A 20,066-nucleotide genomic window follows, 5' to 3' on the forward strand; every position below is an offset into this window, starting at 1 on the left:
CATACAACCATAATTAGCTGGCTATTAGTAGAGAGACCAACAGGACCGATTGATTACGTATCAACGCGTACTTTAAAGTTGTTTCAAAATAGAGAAAATAACTCGCTGAAGATTTAAATATGTTGTATATTTCATGGTGACCTGGCTAATTGTAAGTAAAGTAGACTGAAAAATCGACCGATATAAAGAAACACATGTGAGTTGATAAACTCGCAAGAACAAAATATAAACGTTATCTGCATTTTATCTTAATATCTTAATGAGAGGTTCGGAATTAACACTTCTAAGAACGTATAGAAATGAAAAGAATTTTTATAAAAACTAAAATTGTAGACCCTAATTTGTGAAGATGATTTTCTTTGTTCAAGGGGAAAGAAGAAATGAAGTTAATAAAGTTGGGCCATGTTTAAGCTGCCTTGGCCAAGTTGAATTTTCAGCAATATATAGTCAGATGTTGGTTTAAAGTACTGCTCCCCTAAATAATTGACAAAATGAATGCATGATGAAAAAAAATGCATATAAAATTGCCATTTTGTCTCACTTTTCACAAGTGACAATATGATTTAGGGACACTATTGTCATTTTATAAATTTTTAACTTATACCTTTACATACATCAAATCTCGATCTTACATTTCTAAAATGATATTAATATATAAATTAGTAGTAAGAACATACAAAAATAGTTGCGACGTCCGCAGCGCGTGGGCGAAAACTAGTTACTATCAAGGGAGAGATCCTTTTGGTGTCTCCCACTAGTTTTCAATCTAATTTCTTGATTTCTTAACCAGATAAACAAACTAAAATCAAAAGGAAATGAAAATCTCTACTCCCTTTTGTATTCCAAACTATCTTTCACTCCCTCCCTTTTCAATTTATTTCTGTGCAAAAGTAGTTACCCCTAAAATTTTGTCGGTCTCTCGATAATCCATCATTTACATTCTCGTGTCACACTTGTAAAAGAACAATTTTCTCGACTATAAATCTGAACATAACGACCATTAATGTGCTATGAAGCAACGGGAATAACGATCATTAAAGTGCCGTGAAGCGGCGCACAACACGAATTTTGCGCTGGCTTTGTTTGTCTATTGGCATGGCGCCAGCGAAATATCAAATTGTCTTGAAAATAGTGCGAGCCACTTGCTTACATACACATGTGCATTTAAAGTTACTTCAGTATTTATGAAATTATTGATCACTTAAGAACATTACTAATGATAACCATTCTGTTTCTTTGTTTTTCTATTTTTTTGTTCATAAAAACAGATTTGGAATAAAAATTTGGCAATTTCATTTTTTTATTTCTGGAATAAATTTTGATTCTAGAAATAGGTTTGAAATAGAAATGAGAAGTAAAAATTTTCTACTTTTCTATTTCTGGAACAAAAATGAGAAATAAATATTCTTCTCATCGCTTATTAGCCGGTCGCCGGTCGCCCGCCTCTGCCCACCTGCCGTCCGTCGCCTCCCACCATTCGCCAGCCACCGTAGGCCGCCGCCCACGTGTCGTTCGCCGCCTCCTGCCATCCCCCGACCGTTGTCCCCCGCCGTCGACCGCCGTGGCCGCCACCCTCCTCTCGCCACCCTCTGCCTCCCGCCGTCGGCCGCTGCTAGCCGTCACCTGCCTCCCACCGTTGCCCAACGTCGGCCCCCTCTTGCTGCCGTCCTCCGCATTGGCCGCATTGCCGTTCGCCACCGCCTCCCATTGGCTGCTCGTTGTCTGCCGCCCACCCGCCGGTCGCCCGAGAGAGAAATTTTATGCCGTTATCAAACATATTTTTGTTTTAGGGAACATAAATTTTGTGTCGTTATTAAACGCGTATTTTTACTTAGAATCTCATCCATGGAATAGAAATAGAAAAATCTATTTCTAGGCAGAAATTGATTTCTAAAATAGAATGGTTGTTATTCGCGCCCTTACTAGCCACATTGGTATTAATGCTTTTCTATATTAAAATTAACTAAGTATATTGGTAGTTAGTTCTTCAGGTCAATTGTCAATGGAAATCGCTACCGTGGCTATCCACAAGTTGTCTTAGTCAATTTTGTCACGTAGGATGACTGGGGATGAGTTGACATCGCATTAGCAATTTCCGGCGGTAATTGGCCAGAAGAACTGCGTTAATTAAAATATTCATCTATTCAAATTAGCATGTATAGTACGTAAACAAAAAAATTACGTTACGGATAGAAGGCATCAAATAAATAAAAAGAGCAATGATATAAGGTACTATGATCTGCAGGAATATTTCTCAATGAGGGACTTTCCCAAAATGTACTTCTAAACATTGAAATGTATATAATGCAAACCCAACCCAAAATATTCTTATTGAAAATGTTAAAGGATACTCCTAAAGCACTTGTTAAGCCTCACTGATTATACTAAGACATTTTGATGCAACATAAGAACAAGATCACGATCTTCTTTACATTCAAATGAGAAATGTCAATAAAAATTTGGCCAAGACCACCTAAAACACATAACCATGGAAAAATTCTATACTTTTTTTATATACAAAAATATTATCCTAAAATTTCAAATTTTTGGCGAAATATCAATTTCTGGCCTCATTATGCAAACACAATATAATAAGTTATTTGTTTTAATGCGATAACGACATGTGTTTCCTATATCCATTCCATGTTGTAAAAGATGAATTAGTATGAAAAGTGGAACATCCAAAAACTTGTTCAATTAAAGATGAACACTTAGATCGGCAAAATAATTGCGCTAATTTGAACATGAGATCCCTCGTTTTTTGCATCGAACATTTACCCTCAGAGCTAAAGTGATTACCTTCGTACAGATATATAAATACCATAATTATACAATTAGATGAAAAAGAGTACAATGTAGATATAATGTCAACCTGTCGTGACATCCCAGACATCTTAAAAGGTTTAATGATATCCAAGAGAAATACTTTTTTTTGCTGGAATCCAATATAAATATTTTTTTTTTGTCTATCCTATCTCTAACTCTCCTCATCCTCTAACTTTTGCTCCGCCTCTTGCAAAGAGAGGAAGTCAAACTCTGCACATGTGATATTAGCGTCCCCCCAATCCTTTTACCAGTAGGGCTGCATGCCTATTGGCCAATATAAATTACTTAGATGGCCTAGTTTACGCAATGAACTCAATATGGAAACTTGTGTCGTAAGATAACTCATAGAAAATGGAAAACACCAAAATGCACTTCAAAATGAATATGACAAATATAGCAATTTACCGATAAATATAAAGTCTAGAGATTTGCAAATATATTTTTTTTGCCAAAATAAAAAAGAATTACTTTTTTTTGGTCGCTCCAAAAGAATTACTTGAGCGGTCTATTTAATGCAATTAATTCAATATGGGAAATTGTGTCCCAAGAGATAACTAATGCAAAAAAGAGTACACTAACATGCACTTCGAAACGTGGCAACGAACATAATGCAAATACTTTGCAGAATATTCATATGCAAAAAATCTTTAGAACAGCAATTTACCTTAAATTCAAATGCAATCCAAAATATTTCTTTTGTGAAGATGAAATCTAAGTTTCATGTAAGGTATGACACTTTTTATTTTACACGTGTACACAAATCTTATCCCAATATGTAAACCATGGAGCAAATATCAATTAGCACCTAATTGTGCAAATTCTTTTGTGACACATATACCTCAAAAAAATTTTATGTCACAAACAAATTCAAACTTATACATAGGTAATATATATACCCTCTATTTCAGCTCCATCCATGGTATATTTGTCACACTAGTATGAGTTTGGGGTTTTTCTATAACACGAAAAAAAAATTGAGGGTATTTGTGTCACAATAGGTTTTTTTTTATACAAAAAAAATTGAGATATTTGTGTCACAGTGGATATAAGTTTGAGATTTTATTGTGGTATTAACCCTTGTGGTCAACCCCCCATTTAGACTCATGCATGATCCTGAGATCGTGTGCCTTACCCGATTTGTTTATCGTAAACGCGCTTTAAAGGTATTTTATAGTGAACATCATAAAATGTTTCATAACTAATTCGAAAAGTCCAATCAAACGCGGAGAAGCTAAACCATTTTCCTTAAGCTAAATTCACATATAGGCTGCATTTGTTCCGCAAAAGACATTTTCAGGAAATATTTTCCTCATTTTTCGGCATTTGGATCTCTTAGGATAATGAGTCAACGTAATTATTTTTCCTACCAAAACTTAAATTCAGGAATATGATTTTTTTTATTAAAAAAATCAGAAATCATTTTCTAAAATATGATTAGGTATCGGCAGTTGGACCGGAAACTCTACGCTTGGGTAAAGAAACCCCAACGCTTGTTCTTGAACCCTTGGTACCCCGGCACCCTAACCCAGGTCCATCTAGGCCACGCCCAAGACCCCGAGTCTCAAGCCTTGATGGACTCAGGCATGGGCGCCAAGGTCTTAGACCTGACCTCAATGAACTTGGGTTTGGGCTTAGGGGATCGGGTCCCAGTGTGAGCACTAGTACCAGAGTCCTGGCTTGGCCTCAATTGACCCATGCCCGAGAGCCAGGGTCCTGTTCACGAGCGCTAGGGTCTTGGGCCTAGGTCCTACCGAGGCTCAGGCACCAAAGACCGAGGCCCAGCCTCTATAGACTAGGGCTGGAGCTCCAGGGAACCAGGCCTGAGTTCTCGGGCTCGATTTCGGTGGATCCAAGACTAGTGCTCGTGCTCATGCCCGGGTGTTCGTGATCCAGGCTTGAGACCCCGATGCCCATGCCGGGTTCCTAAGCTACCTATGTGCAAGCCACTGACGTCTAAATCCAGGCTCGATTTAGGGTTTTCCTCGCCAAATGACGGAAAATATTTTCCAATTCATTTTTAGGTCTTCACCAAACAATGGAAAATATTGTCATTTTCTTGAAAATTGAGTTCCCGAAAAATATCTTTAAAGAATTCCACATTTTTCGCAAAACAAACGTAGCCTTAGAATATATTTTTCAAGCGACGTCCGACTTCGTGAAATAAGCGAAACTTGAGTACCATTATGTTTCGTCAAAAGGTTATGCCAATCATGAACCGATCCTTTGACAAAGTGCGACATCGCGAATCGAACGGAAATGTCACTATAGCAAGAGTGTGACTAGGGAGATCGAAATGGTGCAGAGCTATCTTTACTCTAATTCTAAAGCAGTTACTCCTCCCTGATTTCGAGATCAGATCGTGCTTTCTTTGAGGTAAATAAATCGAGGAGGAGATATTAGGATACCTTTTTTTTTTTGCTAGAAGATATTAGGATACCTTGATAAAGCAGCAAAAAGAAAAGAACATGACCATTGAAATTGGGACTTTCCTACTCCCTTTGACCACAGCTTCTAGGGAAGTTAAATGCTAGTAAATGCCGGTCTCCCTCGTAACCATCTTTCATTCTAGATGAGTATGACGAGTTCATTCACCCCAAAATTTATGACGCGTCGATTAAGGATAACGGACGGACACATACGTTGGACTTGATGCACCCATCTATAATGATGAACGAAATGGGTATGTTCATTTTGGGTTAATACCACAAAAAACAATAAATTATGCTCATTGTGATGTTAATATTCCAATTTGTTTTATTACTAAAATTAGGGGTGAACGGTTCTCGGTCCGGTCCGGTCCCACTCAAGAACCGGGAACCGGACCGGAAAAACCGGTTCCCAGTTTCTAGGACCGGACCGGCTAGTCCTGGGACCGTGGACCGGACCGAACCATCAGTCCGATCCGATCCGGTCCAGTTCCAATGAAACCAACTTTATTCAACCAACAATGGCTATAATGTCCAAAAATTCTTAACAAAATACTTAACAATCACGAAACAATTACTAAATGAAAAAACCAGACCTACCTCCGTGTTCTCTCTAGTGCTACTGATCAAATATAGAAGTTTTTCAGGGTGCTTCTACTGAATTAGGTAGGTCAAAGATCAAGCTTTCAGCAAACAACATTGACCAAACAGAATAACCAACAATGTAATGTACTGCTGTGATTCCACAATGTCCAGATATCCAATGTAAGGAAGCAGAGATATACACGGGACCTTCATCGCACATGATGTACCAATGACATACCAATAAAATCTTCCCTGCAGTGCTTTCCTGATGGGTGAAGATACACAATACAACACAAAAGAAACTTTATGCAGTAAAGCTTTCACGGCAGTCTCATTGGTCCATAAAACCATTATGGCTATTCAGAACAAAAGATCATCGGCAGTCTCATCGGTCCACAAAAGAAACCTTATGCAGTAAAGCTTTCACGGCTAGTATCCAAGGTTGATGCCGCAACTTAGCCTAACGGAACTAGATGCAGGTGAATTAGATACATAACCAGAGGACATTGAACAATTATCCCAATTGGAACTCCTCCCAATATGCTTTAAGCATCAGCCCAACCACAATTAAACTTGTTGATAGTCCTGCAATATATTATATATGATTACTGAACATTAGTTTTAAACTAGAATTATTAGCAATCGAACTCAAATAATTAATGGAAAAACTCACCACATATATTTCTTCCACTTCAACTTGCAAACTCTATTTACCGGTAAGCCCCGAGTGAACATCGTCCATATCTAACAAAAATAAAATATTAAATAAAGCATTCACTTGTTAGATATACGAAAGAATTACAAGATAAAAAGATAAATTTAGACTTACCCCACTCAAACCTTTCTGCATTCTCGATGCACTCTTCAACATTAATCGGCATGGTAACCACTCTCAACCAATCTTGAGTGCAAATCAAAGCTTCGACCACTCTAGGAGTCAAAGAACTTCGAAAACCATCAAGCACACGACCGGATGTACTAAAAGTTGACTATGAAGCAACGGTTGTTACCGGAATAGACAAAATATCCCGAGCCATCAAAGAGAGGATTTTAAACTTTTGGCCAACAGTTTTCCACCACACCAAAAGGTCAAGATCACGACCTTCTTCACGTTCGGCTTTAAGATACTTATCGAGCTCAGATAAGTAGCCCGCGGACACTTTTTTCTCCTCGTAAAGAAATAATTCGTATGCCTTTTCCAAATCAAAATCCACAACCAAATCAAGCTCGTCCTTGTCACCCTCCTCATGACTATCAGGATCCCAACTACTAACAATATCAATGGAAAGTTGACCACCCAAATTTCCGTCGTTAGAACCAATAAAGATTTTTCATAAAAATGAAACAAACGTTCCAGGGCAATCCTCACCTTATCGGACATCTCATCAACTTTCGCACTATCATCATAGATTAGTCTAAAACAATACCGGACATAATTCATCTTTTTTCTTGGATCCAATATTACCGCAGTTAACACCATCATATTTACTTTTTCGAAACTCCCATAATATTTGTCAAACTTATCCTTCATCTTCGCACCCATAGCTTTCACCCTAGGATCCAAAGCTTTCTCCGCTTGTTTCAGAGTTTTATATAAAGTAGCTATCTCGTTGAAATAATCATTCGAAGTGACATACAAAGTCCTGGACATCTTGTTGGTGGCATCATAAAACTTCTTCAAAAATATGGAAAGAATTTTGGCATTTTCCCAATCTTCATGTTTAGGAGTTTCATAATCAAGCTCGGTTAACAAAGAAAGATCTTCCTCTTCCATCCTTTCAAAAGCTTTTCTAAACTTTAAGGCGGTGTCTAACATGAGGTACGTGGAGTTCCACCTAGTTGTGACATCAAGACAAACTGAACCCTTATAAGTGATCCTTGCACTTTCAATGCAATTTTTGAATGTTTTAGCTCTCATGGGAGAACCTCTCACATACCTAATCACGTTTCGAATACGTGCAATAGAATCACGTACCTCGGTCAATCCATCCCTCACAATCAAGTTTAAAATATGAGCCGTGCATCTCATGTGTAGAACATCACCATCTAAGATCAATAGCTTATCTCTTGATAATTTTTCTTTCAAAAAACCAATGGCAACATCATTCGAACTAGCATTATCCACAGTGATTGTGGACACTTTTTTCTCTATTCCCCACTCGTAGATGCATTTCTCAACCATTTTCCCAATATCCTTCCCCTTATGACTAGGCATCACCACAAAATTGATGATTCTTTTGTGCAATTTCCAATCGTCATCAATAAAATATGCAGTGAGATATAGATAGTTCAAATTCTGAATGGAACTCCATGTATTAGTCGTGAGTGCGGCCCTAGACTTAAGCTTGCGAAAGTAAGTCTTCAAACTTGTTTTTTCACAGAGATACAACTTCATGCAATCTCTAGCCAGTGTAAATCGTGAGATGTGATTGAAGAGAGGTTGTAACTGATTAATAAAATCACGAAATCCGACACTCTCAACCATTGAAAAAGGTTGTCCATCCATTATGATCATCCGAACAAGCATTTGCCTACAACGATCCTGATCAAATGTCTATGTCGATAAGACATTAGCACTACCGGTACTGGTATGCCCGCTTGTCATTTGAGTCCCATCTACTCTACGTGCAACAAACAATTTTTTATTCTTATCTATATTGCGAGGATACTTGTTGCACCGTTTCAAGTGCTTCAACATAGCAAAAGTACCATTACCAACACTATACGTATAGTGTGCCCCACAATAATTGCAAAACATCTCCGTTTTCCCATTTTCAGTTTTTCCTTTGCGAAAATGAAGCCAGGCTATTGATTTTTGTTTACCAGAAGGATAAGTATTAGATACCTTGTTTGTGTCGGATCCCTCTATGAAGTCTTCTTCACCTTCATCTTCTAGTGAGTCAATTACCGGATTCATAAAATCATGGGATTTGTCCACTTCCATTGACATTTAAATAGATTACTGAATCAAGCAAAACATAATTGGAGCCATCAAACCAGAACACCCACCAAATTCAGTAATAATTGTACCATTAGGATTGACATCAAGAATTTAAGCATTATCACATACGATTTTTTTTGCACTGTTTGCGTGACTAGATATGAGTTGGTCGTTATGTACTGTGCTCTTGCTGTTAGCCTGTAGAAATCCACCAACAAGATCAATTTGTCTGAACGAACAGAATGTCTCTCTATAACAATCTACGGATGGACGCGTTTCGCTTAGCAACAACAGAGGCCGCGCCCTCACCTAGTTTCCGCGTCTTGTTGGCGAGAACGCCCAGGTACCACGTGACTCGATCGAGCTTCGCATTGGAATACTCGTATAGCTCGCTCGCCTCCTACCTCAACTCCAAGTAATCCTGCCTCGCAAGCTGTCGCGAAAAAGTGAAGGAATCGACTCACACGAGAACGGAAATTCCACATCTAGACCGGACTTAAAACAGGCAAATCTACCCCACACTCAATCAGACCAGAAAACGGATGCGAGACATGGGAGCATTTCAAAAAACCTAGACATCATCCGTGAGCCGCTGCACCTTGGCGGCCAGTGCGTGCTACAAGGAGGGCAGGGAGGAGGCAGAGATCGAGTACCGCCGGGCAAGAGGAGCGCTCAGCCTCGGCTGGTCGTCGGCGTCAAGCGAGGCGTGAGGCCACTGGCAAGGCCATGAGAGGGAAAGGCGTTGAGCGAGGCGTGAGCGAGGTTGCGTAAACTGAGTGAGGAATTGGCGAGAGTGAATTGGGGAGAGCCTCGGTGATTAGGGTTTGCTGCAAAGGACTCTGTTTTCTATTTTATGGGAAAGGGGGACTTTTGCCGCACAGCCCACAGTGGCCATAGGTAAACAGATAAAAATGATTTATATTTTTTTCATAAATTTTAAAAAAGTAAATAAATAAATATATTTTCTGAGCAAAAAAAAAAATTATCGGTCCGGTTCGGTCCGGTTCCCACCCTAGAATTGGGAACCGGACCGCCCGAAAACCGGTTCCACTTTTAAGAACCTGGAACCGGACCGATACTCCCGAGAACCGGACCAAACCAGCCGGTCCAGTCCCGGTTTGGACGGTCCATCATGCTCACCCCTAACTAAAATCCTAAACTATGCCCATAACGATACTAACACTTCCAAACTTTTTTTAAGTCACCAAGATCCCTAAATTATGCTCATCATAACAATAGTACCATAAATTTTTGTCACACCGGGCAAGTTTGGGATGTTAATTACACGGAAAAAAAAATAGTTTTGAGTATTGCCGTTACAATCATAATGGGCAAAATTTAGGGTTTTGGTGGAATGGTATAAGTTTGGGAGCGTGGTGAAAAGTTCAAGATATTGATATCACAGTGAGTATAAGGGTTGTTTTGTAGTATTTTCCCTCCCATTTTTCACCCCCAATGTACTTTGCTTTGATCCACCCCTTTTTCATTAGTTAAGTTTATACAATTCAAACGAGAAACGACCCCTCCAAGCCATTAATCTAGATAAGATTAAACAAACTCAAATGGAAAGAACCAAATCGCTCAAGTTATTAATATTACCTCAGTCAAAGAAAATAGAAAAAAATATAACAAGCATCTCATTTGGATTTGGACTATTTGTGCACATGAAACATGGTATGGACGCCGCATGCGCATAGGTTTTTTTGTCCCCAAATCTCAAATTGGAAAGTTGGCAGCCAAGGAAGGGGATCGACGGAATCAAATCCATTCGGACAACGACACATTTTGTTCTTTACCTTCAAATTTGCAACAGGATCGAGTGACACCATAGATTAAAATTAGGCACACGTCCAATAAAGTTGCATTTGTCAGTTCTTCACGAAGAACTCTAATTTGCCAGCATCCCTCCCATTATCGTTTTTTTTTGTGTCTTATCTAACCTTAACACTCGGTAATGTACCTTGCTGTCATCTTATCAGATTACCAAGGTCGTAGCTCGAAAATGACGACTCACGGACGTCGCCATTTCTTTCTGGGTTTGAGCTAATTTCCACCAATTTGTTGGGGGCGGTGCCAGACGATAGCTATCTGATAAGCACTATCGACCCACGCGACAACTGGATCAAGACATACAAGGAGGAGGACCCAAAAAAAGGAAAGAGAACAGATAAGGGAATGGACTGTAAAAAAAGCTACCACGCACGCGTGAAATAGGCAATGAAAAGGCGTTAAATCCTAAACCTGCCATAGCCAGAGCGATGCTTATCCCTTACAGCAACGCTTTCCAAAATTAGGGCAATGGAAACATTCACCACGATCGAGGTGGGTGGACATCCATCGCTCTCTCGGATGTCCCTATCGTTCCCTTTGACCCTTCGCCTTTATAAGAGCTTGGTTTCCACAGTAAACGAACCCCCACAAGGATCAATTCGAGCACTAAATAAAAGAGGAATAAAGAGAGGGAGATTGCCAAGTTTTTGGGGTCTCTCTCGCTTGTCCAGCCACGGCAGATTCCTCCCCCATACCCACCACGACGACGAGGATACCCAGACGCAGGCGAAAGCGCAAACCGGAGAAGGAGCTCAGGAGGGACTTGCGTGTAGCCGCCACGGCAGCGGACGACGACGGTGGTACCGGCCAGTGATTGTCAGGGAGCATGGAGCAAGGAGGTAGTAATGAGGTCATGGCGCCGCTGTGGAAGATCATCGCGATCGCGGCCATCGCGGCCGGGATCCAGTTCGGCTGGGCCCTGCAGCTCTCCCTGCTGACCCCGTACAGCCAGCAGCTCGGCGTCCCGCACATGTGGGCGTCCTTCATCTGGCTCTGCGGCCCCATCTCCGGCCTCCTGGTCCAGCCCATCGTCGGCTACTTCAGCGACCGCACCAAGAGCCGCTTCGGTCGCCGCCGACCCTTCATCCTCGCCGGTGCCGGCTTCGTCGCCGTCGCCGTGTTCCTCATCGGCTTCGCCGCCGACCTCGGCCACATGGGCGGCGACAGCCTCGACAGTCCAATGAAGCCCCGCGCTGTCGCCATCTTCGTTGTCGGCTTCTGGATCCTTGACGTCGCCAACAACATGCTCCAGGGCCCCTGCCGCGCCCTCCTCGCCGACCTCTCCGCCCATAACCACAAGCGCATGCGCGTGGCCAACGCCTTCTTCTCCTTCTTCATGGCCGTCGGGAACGTCCTCGGCTACGCCGCGGGCTCCCTTCCCAACATCCACAAGTTCCTGCCCTTCACCACCACGATCGCGTGCGACGTTTACTGCGCCAACCTCAAGACCTCCTTCCTCATCCACATCGTCTTTATCTCGACGGTGACGATCACCGCGATCCTTTTAGTCAAGGAGACCGTGCACCCGGTGCAGAAGGAGCTGGCCAACGGCGAGCCCGAGCCAATGACTCCGTTCCGCAAGGAGGTGACCACGGCGTTCAAGAACATGTCCAGGCCAATGTGGCTGCTCTACCTCGTGACCGCCCTCAACTGGATCGCCTGGTTCCCCTTCCTTCTCTACGACACCGACTGGATGGGCCGCGAGGTGTACGGCGGGACGGCGCAGGGGACAAACGTCGAGAAGGGGCTCTACGACCTCGGTGTCCACGCTGGCGCCTTGGGTTTGATGCTCAACGCGGTGATCCTTGGTTTCGCCTCCCTAGTGATTGAGCCCATCGGTAAGTTGGTGGGCGGCGTCAAGAGGTGGTGGGGCATTGTCAACATCATCCTAGCCATCGGCTTGTTCTGCACCATCCCCATCACGAGGATGGCCGAGGCGTACCGGGCAGCCCACGGCTTGGTCCCGCCCCCCGCCAACATCAAGGGCGGCGCTCTCAGCATCTTCTCCATCCTCGGTATCCCGCTCTCGGTGAGTATTCTTTTCTTTCATGTACTTTTTCTTCAATATTGTAATCAAACAGAGAGCAACCAGTTCGCTAACCTTCCGTATAACGTTGCACAGGTCACATTCAGTATTCCATTTGCTTTGGCATCGATCTACTCATCCAGTTCTGGCGCTGGCCAAGGTGAAGGAATCATCCCATTCTTTGTGTAAAAATAATTCGTTTTCTCTTCACGGGTTCTATGAAACTGATGAATTGTCATGATCATCAATCACGTTACAGGGCTTTCTTTGGGTGTTCTCAATATGGCCATCGTCATCCCGCAGGTAAATATAACAAAACGCAATCAATTCTCTCTACGTGCTTTTACTTGAATCTGCTCTAATTTTTCAGATGCCTCGAATGATGATGATTCATTGAGATGTTCGGAATGATGATGATTCATTGAGAAGTTCGGTTTCTGTGCTTTTCTAATTTGGTTCTGCAGATGATTGTGTCCGTTGTAAGCGGGAAGCTCGACGAGGCATTCGGAGGGGGAGGCAACCTTCCCGCCTTCATCATGGGCGGTGTTGCGGCAGTCGTGAGCGCCCTCATGGCCGCCTTCCTGCTCCCGAACCCGCCCTCACAAGCTTCCGTGCCCGTCCTTATGGCCGGAGGCGGACATTGATCCGGAACCGAAGCATCTTGACGCCACCTTTAACTGCGACGATCTCCCTCTCTTTTTCCCCTCCGTACCTAACGTGCATGCTCGTTTTGTTCCCGCGGTGTCGCCCGGCTTCATCACCGATCCAAATTGAGGTCTTCGCCGCCGCCGCCGGATTTTTGTTTTTGTGTTTTTTTTTTTTGTGAATTTTGTGGCTTTGTTCTCTTTTTGTAATTCCCCGGTTCTGTAATAAATTCCAAAATCAAAAAAACATGCGAATATGAAATCTCTATTTCTTAATTCCTATCGCAACTCTCCAATTTTCACTCCTAATTCTAGTTCTATCTGATAAAAGTGCATTGCTTTTTCATACATGATATGCACGCAACGCGCACTGGTACAAGAGATTGACGCTGGATAGGGGTGTCAATGGGTCGGGTTGAGTCAGGCTCTCCTGATACCCGACCCAACCAGAAATGTACAGGGTCGCGCTAAAACCGCCCCGCCCCTACCAGCATTTACTTCAAGAGGAGCGACGGGAGATGCTAAAATATCTTTGCTGCTGTGGGTATTGGGTAAGTGGGTACTGGTGTCAAAAAGCCCGACCCGGCCCAATCCTAACAATACCCACACTTAAAAATCCTACCCTAAAGAAGACTAAGGCCTGACCCCAAAATATCCGAAATTTTAGGATAGGGCCAGGCCGGGTTGGCAGTTGGCTTTTTTGACACCCCTAACGCTGGACATGCTAAAACACTATTGGTATTAGATTTGGGTAACTATTATATAACATATGAAAAAAGAGGACTCGTACCAAGAAGCGAACTAAGTTTATGAGTCATTTTGAGATAAATAAGAATCTAAAAATTCATTAGTTTATCATAAAGTTCACTATAGTTCACAATTGTCTATTAAGAATGAGAGAAATGACTAGATATTTGGCAATAAATTAGATTTACTATATACATTGGCTGCATTTGGTAGATCGGATATAACTCTAGATAAGATAAATTTTTATCATATCCAGTGTTTGGAAGAACACGGGATTGGGATATGATCCGGATATAAGCTAGATAAAAAAAAATCTCACCCCGGGTGTGACAAAACTGGATAGGATATTTAATATGAAAAAATTGAGAAAAAAAAAACCAAAAAAAAAGAAGAAAAATCCTAGGTTTGCAGCTCTCAATCGATCTCTCTTCTCAAGGGGAATTTTTTTGAAGAATCTCCAGCGAAGGTGTTCATCCTCTTCTTCGCTTTCAGCACACAAGGCCGAGGAGATGGCTCTCTCTCTCTCTTCTATGCTTGAAGCCAACGCTCTCCGATCAACCGATTGACCGGAGCAACTCAGTGAGTTCGATTTGTGTTGGCCGCGCCAGAGAACCTAAGCATGGATCAGTACGCGTACCTAGCGAAGTTCACCATGCAAGTAGGCCGAGTGGTACAAGAAGATGGTCCAGTTCATGCAGAAGCTAGTCGAACTGCCCGCCGTACTCACCGTTGAGGAGTGGAACCTCTGTGGCCTACAAGAACATAATCGATTCTCTCAGAGTGGCATAGCGCTTCGTCTCCTCCCTCGAGCGGAGGGAAAAAGCTCTCTTTGGATTTCTCTTTTCACGTCTGCTGCGCCTCTTCCTGTGGATTCCATTGCCTCTTCCTGTGGATTCCACTGACACAAAAACCGGGCTATCTCTTCTCCTATCAAACGTACACCTGATTTCGTTCTTCATATTTTCTCTTCTAACTTTGCTCTGGTTTATATTGGGCAAGTGAGATTTTCAAAAATCTTTAAAGATTTTTATCCTATCTTGAATTGCACCAAATATGTAATGGGATTTTCTATGATCCGGAGGATATTAATCCGACCTTATCTTATCCTATCCGAATCCGAATCCGAATCCGGACGACCAAACGTAATAGTTTGACTAAGTAAAAATTAATTGGTTTGCCATAAAGTTCACAATTGTCTATTAAGAATGAGAGATTCGATTAGATATGGGGGCAATAAATTAGCGTTTATTCTCCGGGAAGGTGATTTGATAAATTAATGCTATTTATTTTTAATTGTTACTAGGTAGATTTTAATATTCCAGTTCGAAATTATGCGTATTTTAAGGCTAGAAAAGAAAGCTATGGCAAAAAATGCTTGATGATTCTACTTGATGAAATTCGTGAGTTTTGAAAAGTTTTACTTGATGAACAGTAAAACAATTCCCAACGATTTCAAATGTTTTAATAAAAGAGACAACTCAACATTAATTGAAAAAAAAAACTCGCTCAAAAAAAACGTTAATTGAAAATTAACAAAAGTCTATATGGTAAGAATTTGTTTCGGTGCCTTTTGTGTTTTTATTTATTAAATATTTCTTTTCGCATCATTTAAATTTGATTTAACGAAAAATGCATAAAACCTTTTGAAAGATATTAAAAATACACAAGGATTCGTAAAAAAAAATTTCTTAAGTTTCTTAAAGATTATTATGTTTTTTTTTTCATTTTCGAATATTGAAAAACAGTAGGATTTGTTTTTACTAAGAAAAGTATATATTAAGTATATTTTTAGTAATCTATCTTTCCTTATTTGTGCAATTTATCCCCTTTTTCTCATATGACTTTGTATGTCTTTTCGAGTTTCGAAGAGTCCACATTTTCGAGAGTGGGAATCTAATAGACCCTTTTCATTTTGCCTACCTACTCATGCTCCTCGCTAGAGTGAATGTCAAGATTGTGGTTCATTTGAAAAACATAAATAGTTATCAATTGATGTGTGAATAGCTTGGAGTCCAAACACTAACAAGAATGTTTTGAGTGTAGCATCTTTCACTGTTCTTGGAACTCTTGCTAGGATGTTCTAGTATTTCATCTCAATCTCACTTAGAGAAATTGATCTCTCACGATGAAGTCTTTCCGTTGGTACAACAATTTTGAGGTATCGAGAATTAAATGAATAGAATTTTTAGGAAAAATTGTCCAAAAAGTCCTAAACCTATTACACTTTGGCCAATTCAGTCTTAAACCTTTTAATTTTGCAATTGAGTCACAAACATTTTCACATTTTGCTAATTGAATCATAAACCTTTTCACGTTTTGCCAATTTCAGCTAAAAATTGCTGACATATATATGGACGTCGGTAGTGCCGCGTAGGATAGTAGGCGCTAGCGTAGACAATTTTTATAATTTTAAAAAAATATATTGAATGACTAAATTAACAATTCATTAAAAGATTTAAGACTAAATTGACAACTCATCAAAAAATTTAGGATCGGATTTGCACAATTAAAAGGTTTAGGACTAAATCGACACAATTGAAAAGTTTAAGATCGAATTGACCGCGATACAATAGGTTCGAGACTTTTTGGACAATTTTCCCTATGCGCGCATCACGCTTTTCTACTGCAAACGCGAGCGTTGTGGACGGAGATTCTGTCGCGTTCATCGATCGATTCATTTGAAGTTGTTTTTATTTATTTGTCAAATAAGTAAAAAAAGAAAAGGCGGGGGAACCTTATCCAATATCTCCCAGAGCATTTTGAATCTTATCCAAAATTAGGGCTATGGAAATATTCACCGGGATCGTTCCCTTCGATTCCTTGCCTTTTTGAGAGCTTCGTTTCCATAGTAAGCGAACGCCCCCCACCGACAAGGGTCTATTCGAGCACTGAATAAAAGAGGAAATAAAGAGAGGAAGATTTGCCAAGTTTTTGCCACGACGACGAGGATACCCAGACGCAGGCGAAAGCGCAAACCGGAGGAGGAGCTCTCAGGAAGGACTTGCGTGTAGCCGCCGCGGCAGCGACGACGACGACGACGACGACGACGGTACCGGCCAGTGGCTGTCAGCGAGCATGGAGCAAGGAGGTAGTAATGAGGTCATGGCGCCGCTGTGGAAGATCATCGCGATCGCGGCCATCGCGGCCGGGATCCAGTTCGGCTGGGCCCTGCAGCTTTCCCTGCTGACCCCGTACAGCCAGCAGCTCGGCGTCCCGCACATGTGGGCGTCCTTCATCTGGCTCTGCGGCCCCATCTCCGGCCTCCTGGTCCAGCCCATCGTCGGCTACTTCAGCGACCGCACCAAGAGCCGCTTCGGTCGCCGCCGACCCTACATCCTCGGCGGCGCCGGCTTCGTCGGCGTCGCCGTGTTCCTCATCGGCTTCGCCGCCGACCTCGGCCACATGGGCGGCGACAGCCTCGACAGTCCGATGAAGCCCCGCGCAGTTGCCATCTTCGTTGTCGGCTTCTGGATCCTCGACGTGGCCAACAACATGCTCCAGGGCCCCTGCCGTGCCCTCCTCGCCGACCTCTCCGCCCATAACCACAAGCGCATGCGCGTGGCCAACGCCTTCTTCTCCTTCTTCATGGCCGTGGGGAACGTCCTCGGGTACGCCGCGGGCTCCCTTCCCAACCTCCACAAGTTCCTGCCCTTCACCACCACGGTCGCGTGCGACGTTTACTGCGCCAACCTCAAGACCTCCTTCCTCATCCACATCGTCTTTATCTCGACGGTGACGATCACCGCGATCAGTTTAGTCAAGGAGACCGTGCACCCGGCACAGAAGGAGTTTGCGGATGGCGAGCCCGAGCCATCGACTCCGTTCCGCAAGGAGGTGACCACGGCGTTCAAGAACATGTCCAGGCCAATGTGGCTGCTCTACCTCGTGACCGCCCTCAACTGGATCGCCTGGTTCCCCTTCCTTCTCTACGACACCGACTGGATGGGCCACGAGGTGTACGGCGGGAAGCCGCAGGGGACGAACACCGAGAAGCGGCTCTACGGCCTCGGCGTCCAAGCCGGCGCCTTGGGTTTGATGCTCAACGCGGTGATCCTCGGTTTCGCCTCCCTAGTGATTGAGCCCATCGGCAAGTTGGTGGGTGGCGTCAAGAGGTGGTGGGGCATTGTCAACATCATCCTAGCCATCGGCTTGTTCTGCACCATCCCCGTCACGAGGATGGCCGAGGCGTACCGGGCAGCCCACGGCTTGGTCCCGCCCCCCGCCAACATCAAGGGCGGCGCTCTCAGCATCTTCTCCATCCTCGGTATCCCTCTCTCGGTGAGTATTCTGTTCTTTCATGTACTTTTTCATCAGCAACGAAATCAAACAGAGAGCAACCAGTTCACTGACCTCCCGTATAACGTTGCGCAGGTCACATTCAGCATTCCGTTTGCTTTGGCATCGATCTACTCATCCAGTTCTGGCGCTGGCCAAGGTGAAAGGAATCATCCCATTCTTTGTGTAAAAATAATTCATTCTCTCTTTTCGGGTTCTTCCGCCAGATCGAAACTGATGAATTGTCATGATCATCCATCGCCTTGCAGGGCTTTCTTTGGGTGTTCTCAATATGGCCATCGTCATCCCGCAGGTAATTATGACAAGACGCGAATCAATTCTTTCTACGTGCATTTTACTTGAATCTGCTCTAATTTTTTTTAGATGCCTCCGTGTTCGGGTCTTTATGCTTTTCTAATTTGGTTCTGCAGATGATTGTGTCCGTCGTAAGCGGGAAGATCGACCAGGCATTCGGAGGAGGCAACCTTCCCGCGTTCATCATGGGCGGCGTTGCGGCCGTCATGAGCGCCCTCATGGCCGCCTTCCTGCTCCCGAACCAGCCGCCCTCACAAGCTTCCGTGCCCGCCCTCATGGCCGGTGGCGGACATTGATCCGGAACCGAATCATCTTGACGCCACCTTTAACTGCTAGGATCTACCTCTCTTTTTTCCCCTTCGTCCTTAACGTACGCACGCTCGTTTTGTTCCCGCGGTGTCGCCCGGCTTCATCCCGGTCCAAAATGAAGTCGCTTTGCCGCCGCCGGGTTTTTGTTTTTGTTTTTTTTGTTTTTTTTGTTTTTTGTGAATCTTGTGGCTTGGTTCCCTTTTTGTATTTCCCCGATTCTGTAATAAATTGCAAAAAAAAAAAACATGCGAATATGAAATCTCTATTTCCTATTTCCTATCATAACTCTCCTATTTTCACTCCTAATTCTAGTTCTATCTGATAGAAGTGTGTATATGATAAAAGTGTGTTACTATCAAAGCTTTTCGTACACAATGTGCACGCAACGCACACATGATGTGCACGCAACGCAACGCAACACAACACAACGCGCATTGGTACGAGAGATGGACGCCATGCGAGTGTACATGCTAGAATCAGATCTGGGTAACTTCTATATAGTAGATGAAAAAAAGGAGGACTCGTACTAAGCAGCAAACTAAGTTTATGACCGTATGGTTTGACAAAGTAAAAATTAATTGGTTTACCATCAAGTTCACTATTGTCTATTAAGAATGAGAGATTCGATTAGATATGGGGCAAATAAATTTGATTTACTATATACGTAGGGTTTTACTAAGTAAAAATTAATTATTTACCATAAAGTTCACTATTGTATATTAAGGATGAGAGATTCGATTAGATATGGGTTAATTGGTTTACCATAAAGTTCACTATTGTCTATTGAGAATGAGAGATTCGATTAGATATGGGGCAATAAATTAGATTTACTATATACGTAGGGTTTTACTATTATGATTAGATTTACTATCGAGCGTTTATTCTCCGGGACGGTGATTTGATAAATTGATGTTATTTGCTTTTAATGGTTACTAAGTAGATTTGAATGTTCCAGTTCGAAATTATGCGTATTTTAAGGCTAGAAAAGAAAGCTATGGAAAAAAAATGGTTGATGATTCTACTTGATGAAATTCGTGAGTTTTGAAAAGTTTCACTTGATGAACAATAAAACAATTCCCAACGATTTCAAATGTTTTAATAAAAGAGACAACTCAACATTTATTGAAAAAAAAAAACTCGCT

The 20,066-nt window shown here is 42.5% G+C and overlaps 2 protein-coding genes and 1 long non-coding RNA gene across 3 annotated transcripts; 2 read left to right on the forward strand and 1 right to left on the reverse strand.

Moving 5' to 3' along the window:
- Window positions 1-5,965: 5,965 nt before the first annotated feature.
- LOC130138294 (uncharacterized) lies at window positions 5,966-7,063 on the reverse strand. Its single transcript, XR_008816696.1, has 3 exons — window positions 6,667-7,063; window positions 6,511-6,581; window positions 5,966-6,422 (listed from the first exon to the last, which is right to left on the reverse strand). It is a non-coding gene; the product is annotated as an uncharacterized LOC130138294 (long non-coding RNA).
- Window positions 7,064-11,164: 4,101 nt separating this feature from the next.
- LOC115681616 (sucrose transport protein SUC2-like) lies at window positions 11,165-13,498 on the forward strand. Its single transcript, XM_030605615.2, has 4 exons — window positions 11,165-12,637; window positions 12,731-12,794; window positions 12,894-12,937; window positions 13,099-13,498. The coding sequence occupies exons 1-4, from the start codon at window positions 11,435-11,437 to the stop codon at window positions 13,276-13,278; spliced, it is 1,491 nt and encodes a 496-aa protein (XP_030461475.1). The 5' UTR covers window positions 11,165-11,434; the 3' UTR covers window positions 13,279-13,498.
- A 3,335-nt stretch (window positions 13,499-16,833) lies between these two features.
- LOC115681741 (sucrose transport protein SUC2-like) lies at window positions 16,834-19,154 on the forward strand. The gene is made up of 4 exons (XM_030605793.2): window positions 16,834-18,303; window positions 18,397-18,460; window positions 18,570-18,613; window positions 18,732-19,154. Exons 1-4 carry the CDS (start codon window positions 17,101-17,103, stop codon window positions 18,909-18,911), a joined length of 1,491 nt encoding a protein of 496 aa, XP_030461653.1. The 5' UTR covers window positions 16,834-17,100; the 3' UTR covers window positions 18,912-19,154.
- Window positions 19,155-20,066: the final 912 nt, after the last annotated feature.

Source organism: Syzygium oleosum, unplaced genomic scaffold (assembly GCF_021117445.2).
Source record: "Syzygium oleosum isolate NSW1041296 unplaced genomic scaffold, Sole_v2.1 Sole_v2.05, whole genome shotgun sequence".
Classification (NCBI taxonomy): Eukaryota; Viridiplantae; Streptophyta; class Magnoliopsida; order Myrtales; family Myrtaceae; genus Syzygium; species Syzygium oleosum.

What these genes read in the sequence shown, in the direction of transcription:
- LOC115681741 (XM_030605793.2), top strand. Translation starts at nt 17,101, where the DNA reads ATGGAGCAAGGAGGTAGTAATGAGGTCATGGCGCCGCTGTGGAAGATC. An exon ending in TCCTCGGTATCCCTCTCTCG is followed by an intron (nt 18,304 to 18,396) that starts GTGAGTATTCTG and finishes AACGTTGCGCAG; the next exon opens with GTCACATTCAGCATTCCGTT. An exon ending in TGGCCATCGTCATCCCGCAG is followed by an intron (nt 18,614 to 18,731) that starts GTAATTATGACA and finishes TTGGTTCTGCAG; the next exon opens with ATGATTGTGTCCGTCGTAAG.
- LOC115681616 (XM_030605615.2), top strand. Translation starts at nt 11,435, where the DNA reads ATGGAGCAAGGAGGTAGTAATGAGGTCATGGCGCCGCTGTGGAAGATC. An exon ending in TCCTCGGTATCCCGCTCTCG is followed by an intron (nt 12,638 to 12,730) that starts GTGAGTATTCTT and finishes AACGTTGCACAG; the next exon opens with GTCACATTCAGTATTCCATT. An exon ending in CAGTTCTGGCGCTGGCCAAG is followed by an intron (nt 12,795 to 12,893) that starts GTGAAGGAATCA and finishes ATCACGTTACAG; the next exon opens with GGCTTTCTTTGGGTGTTCTC.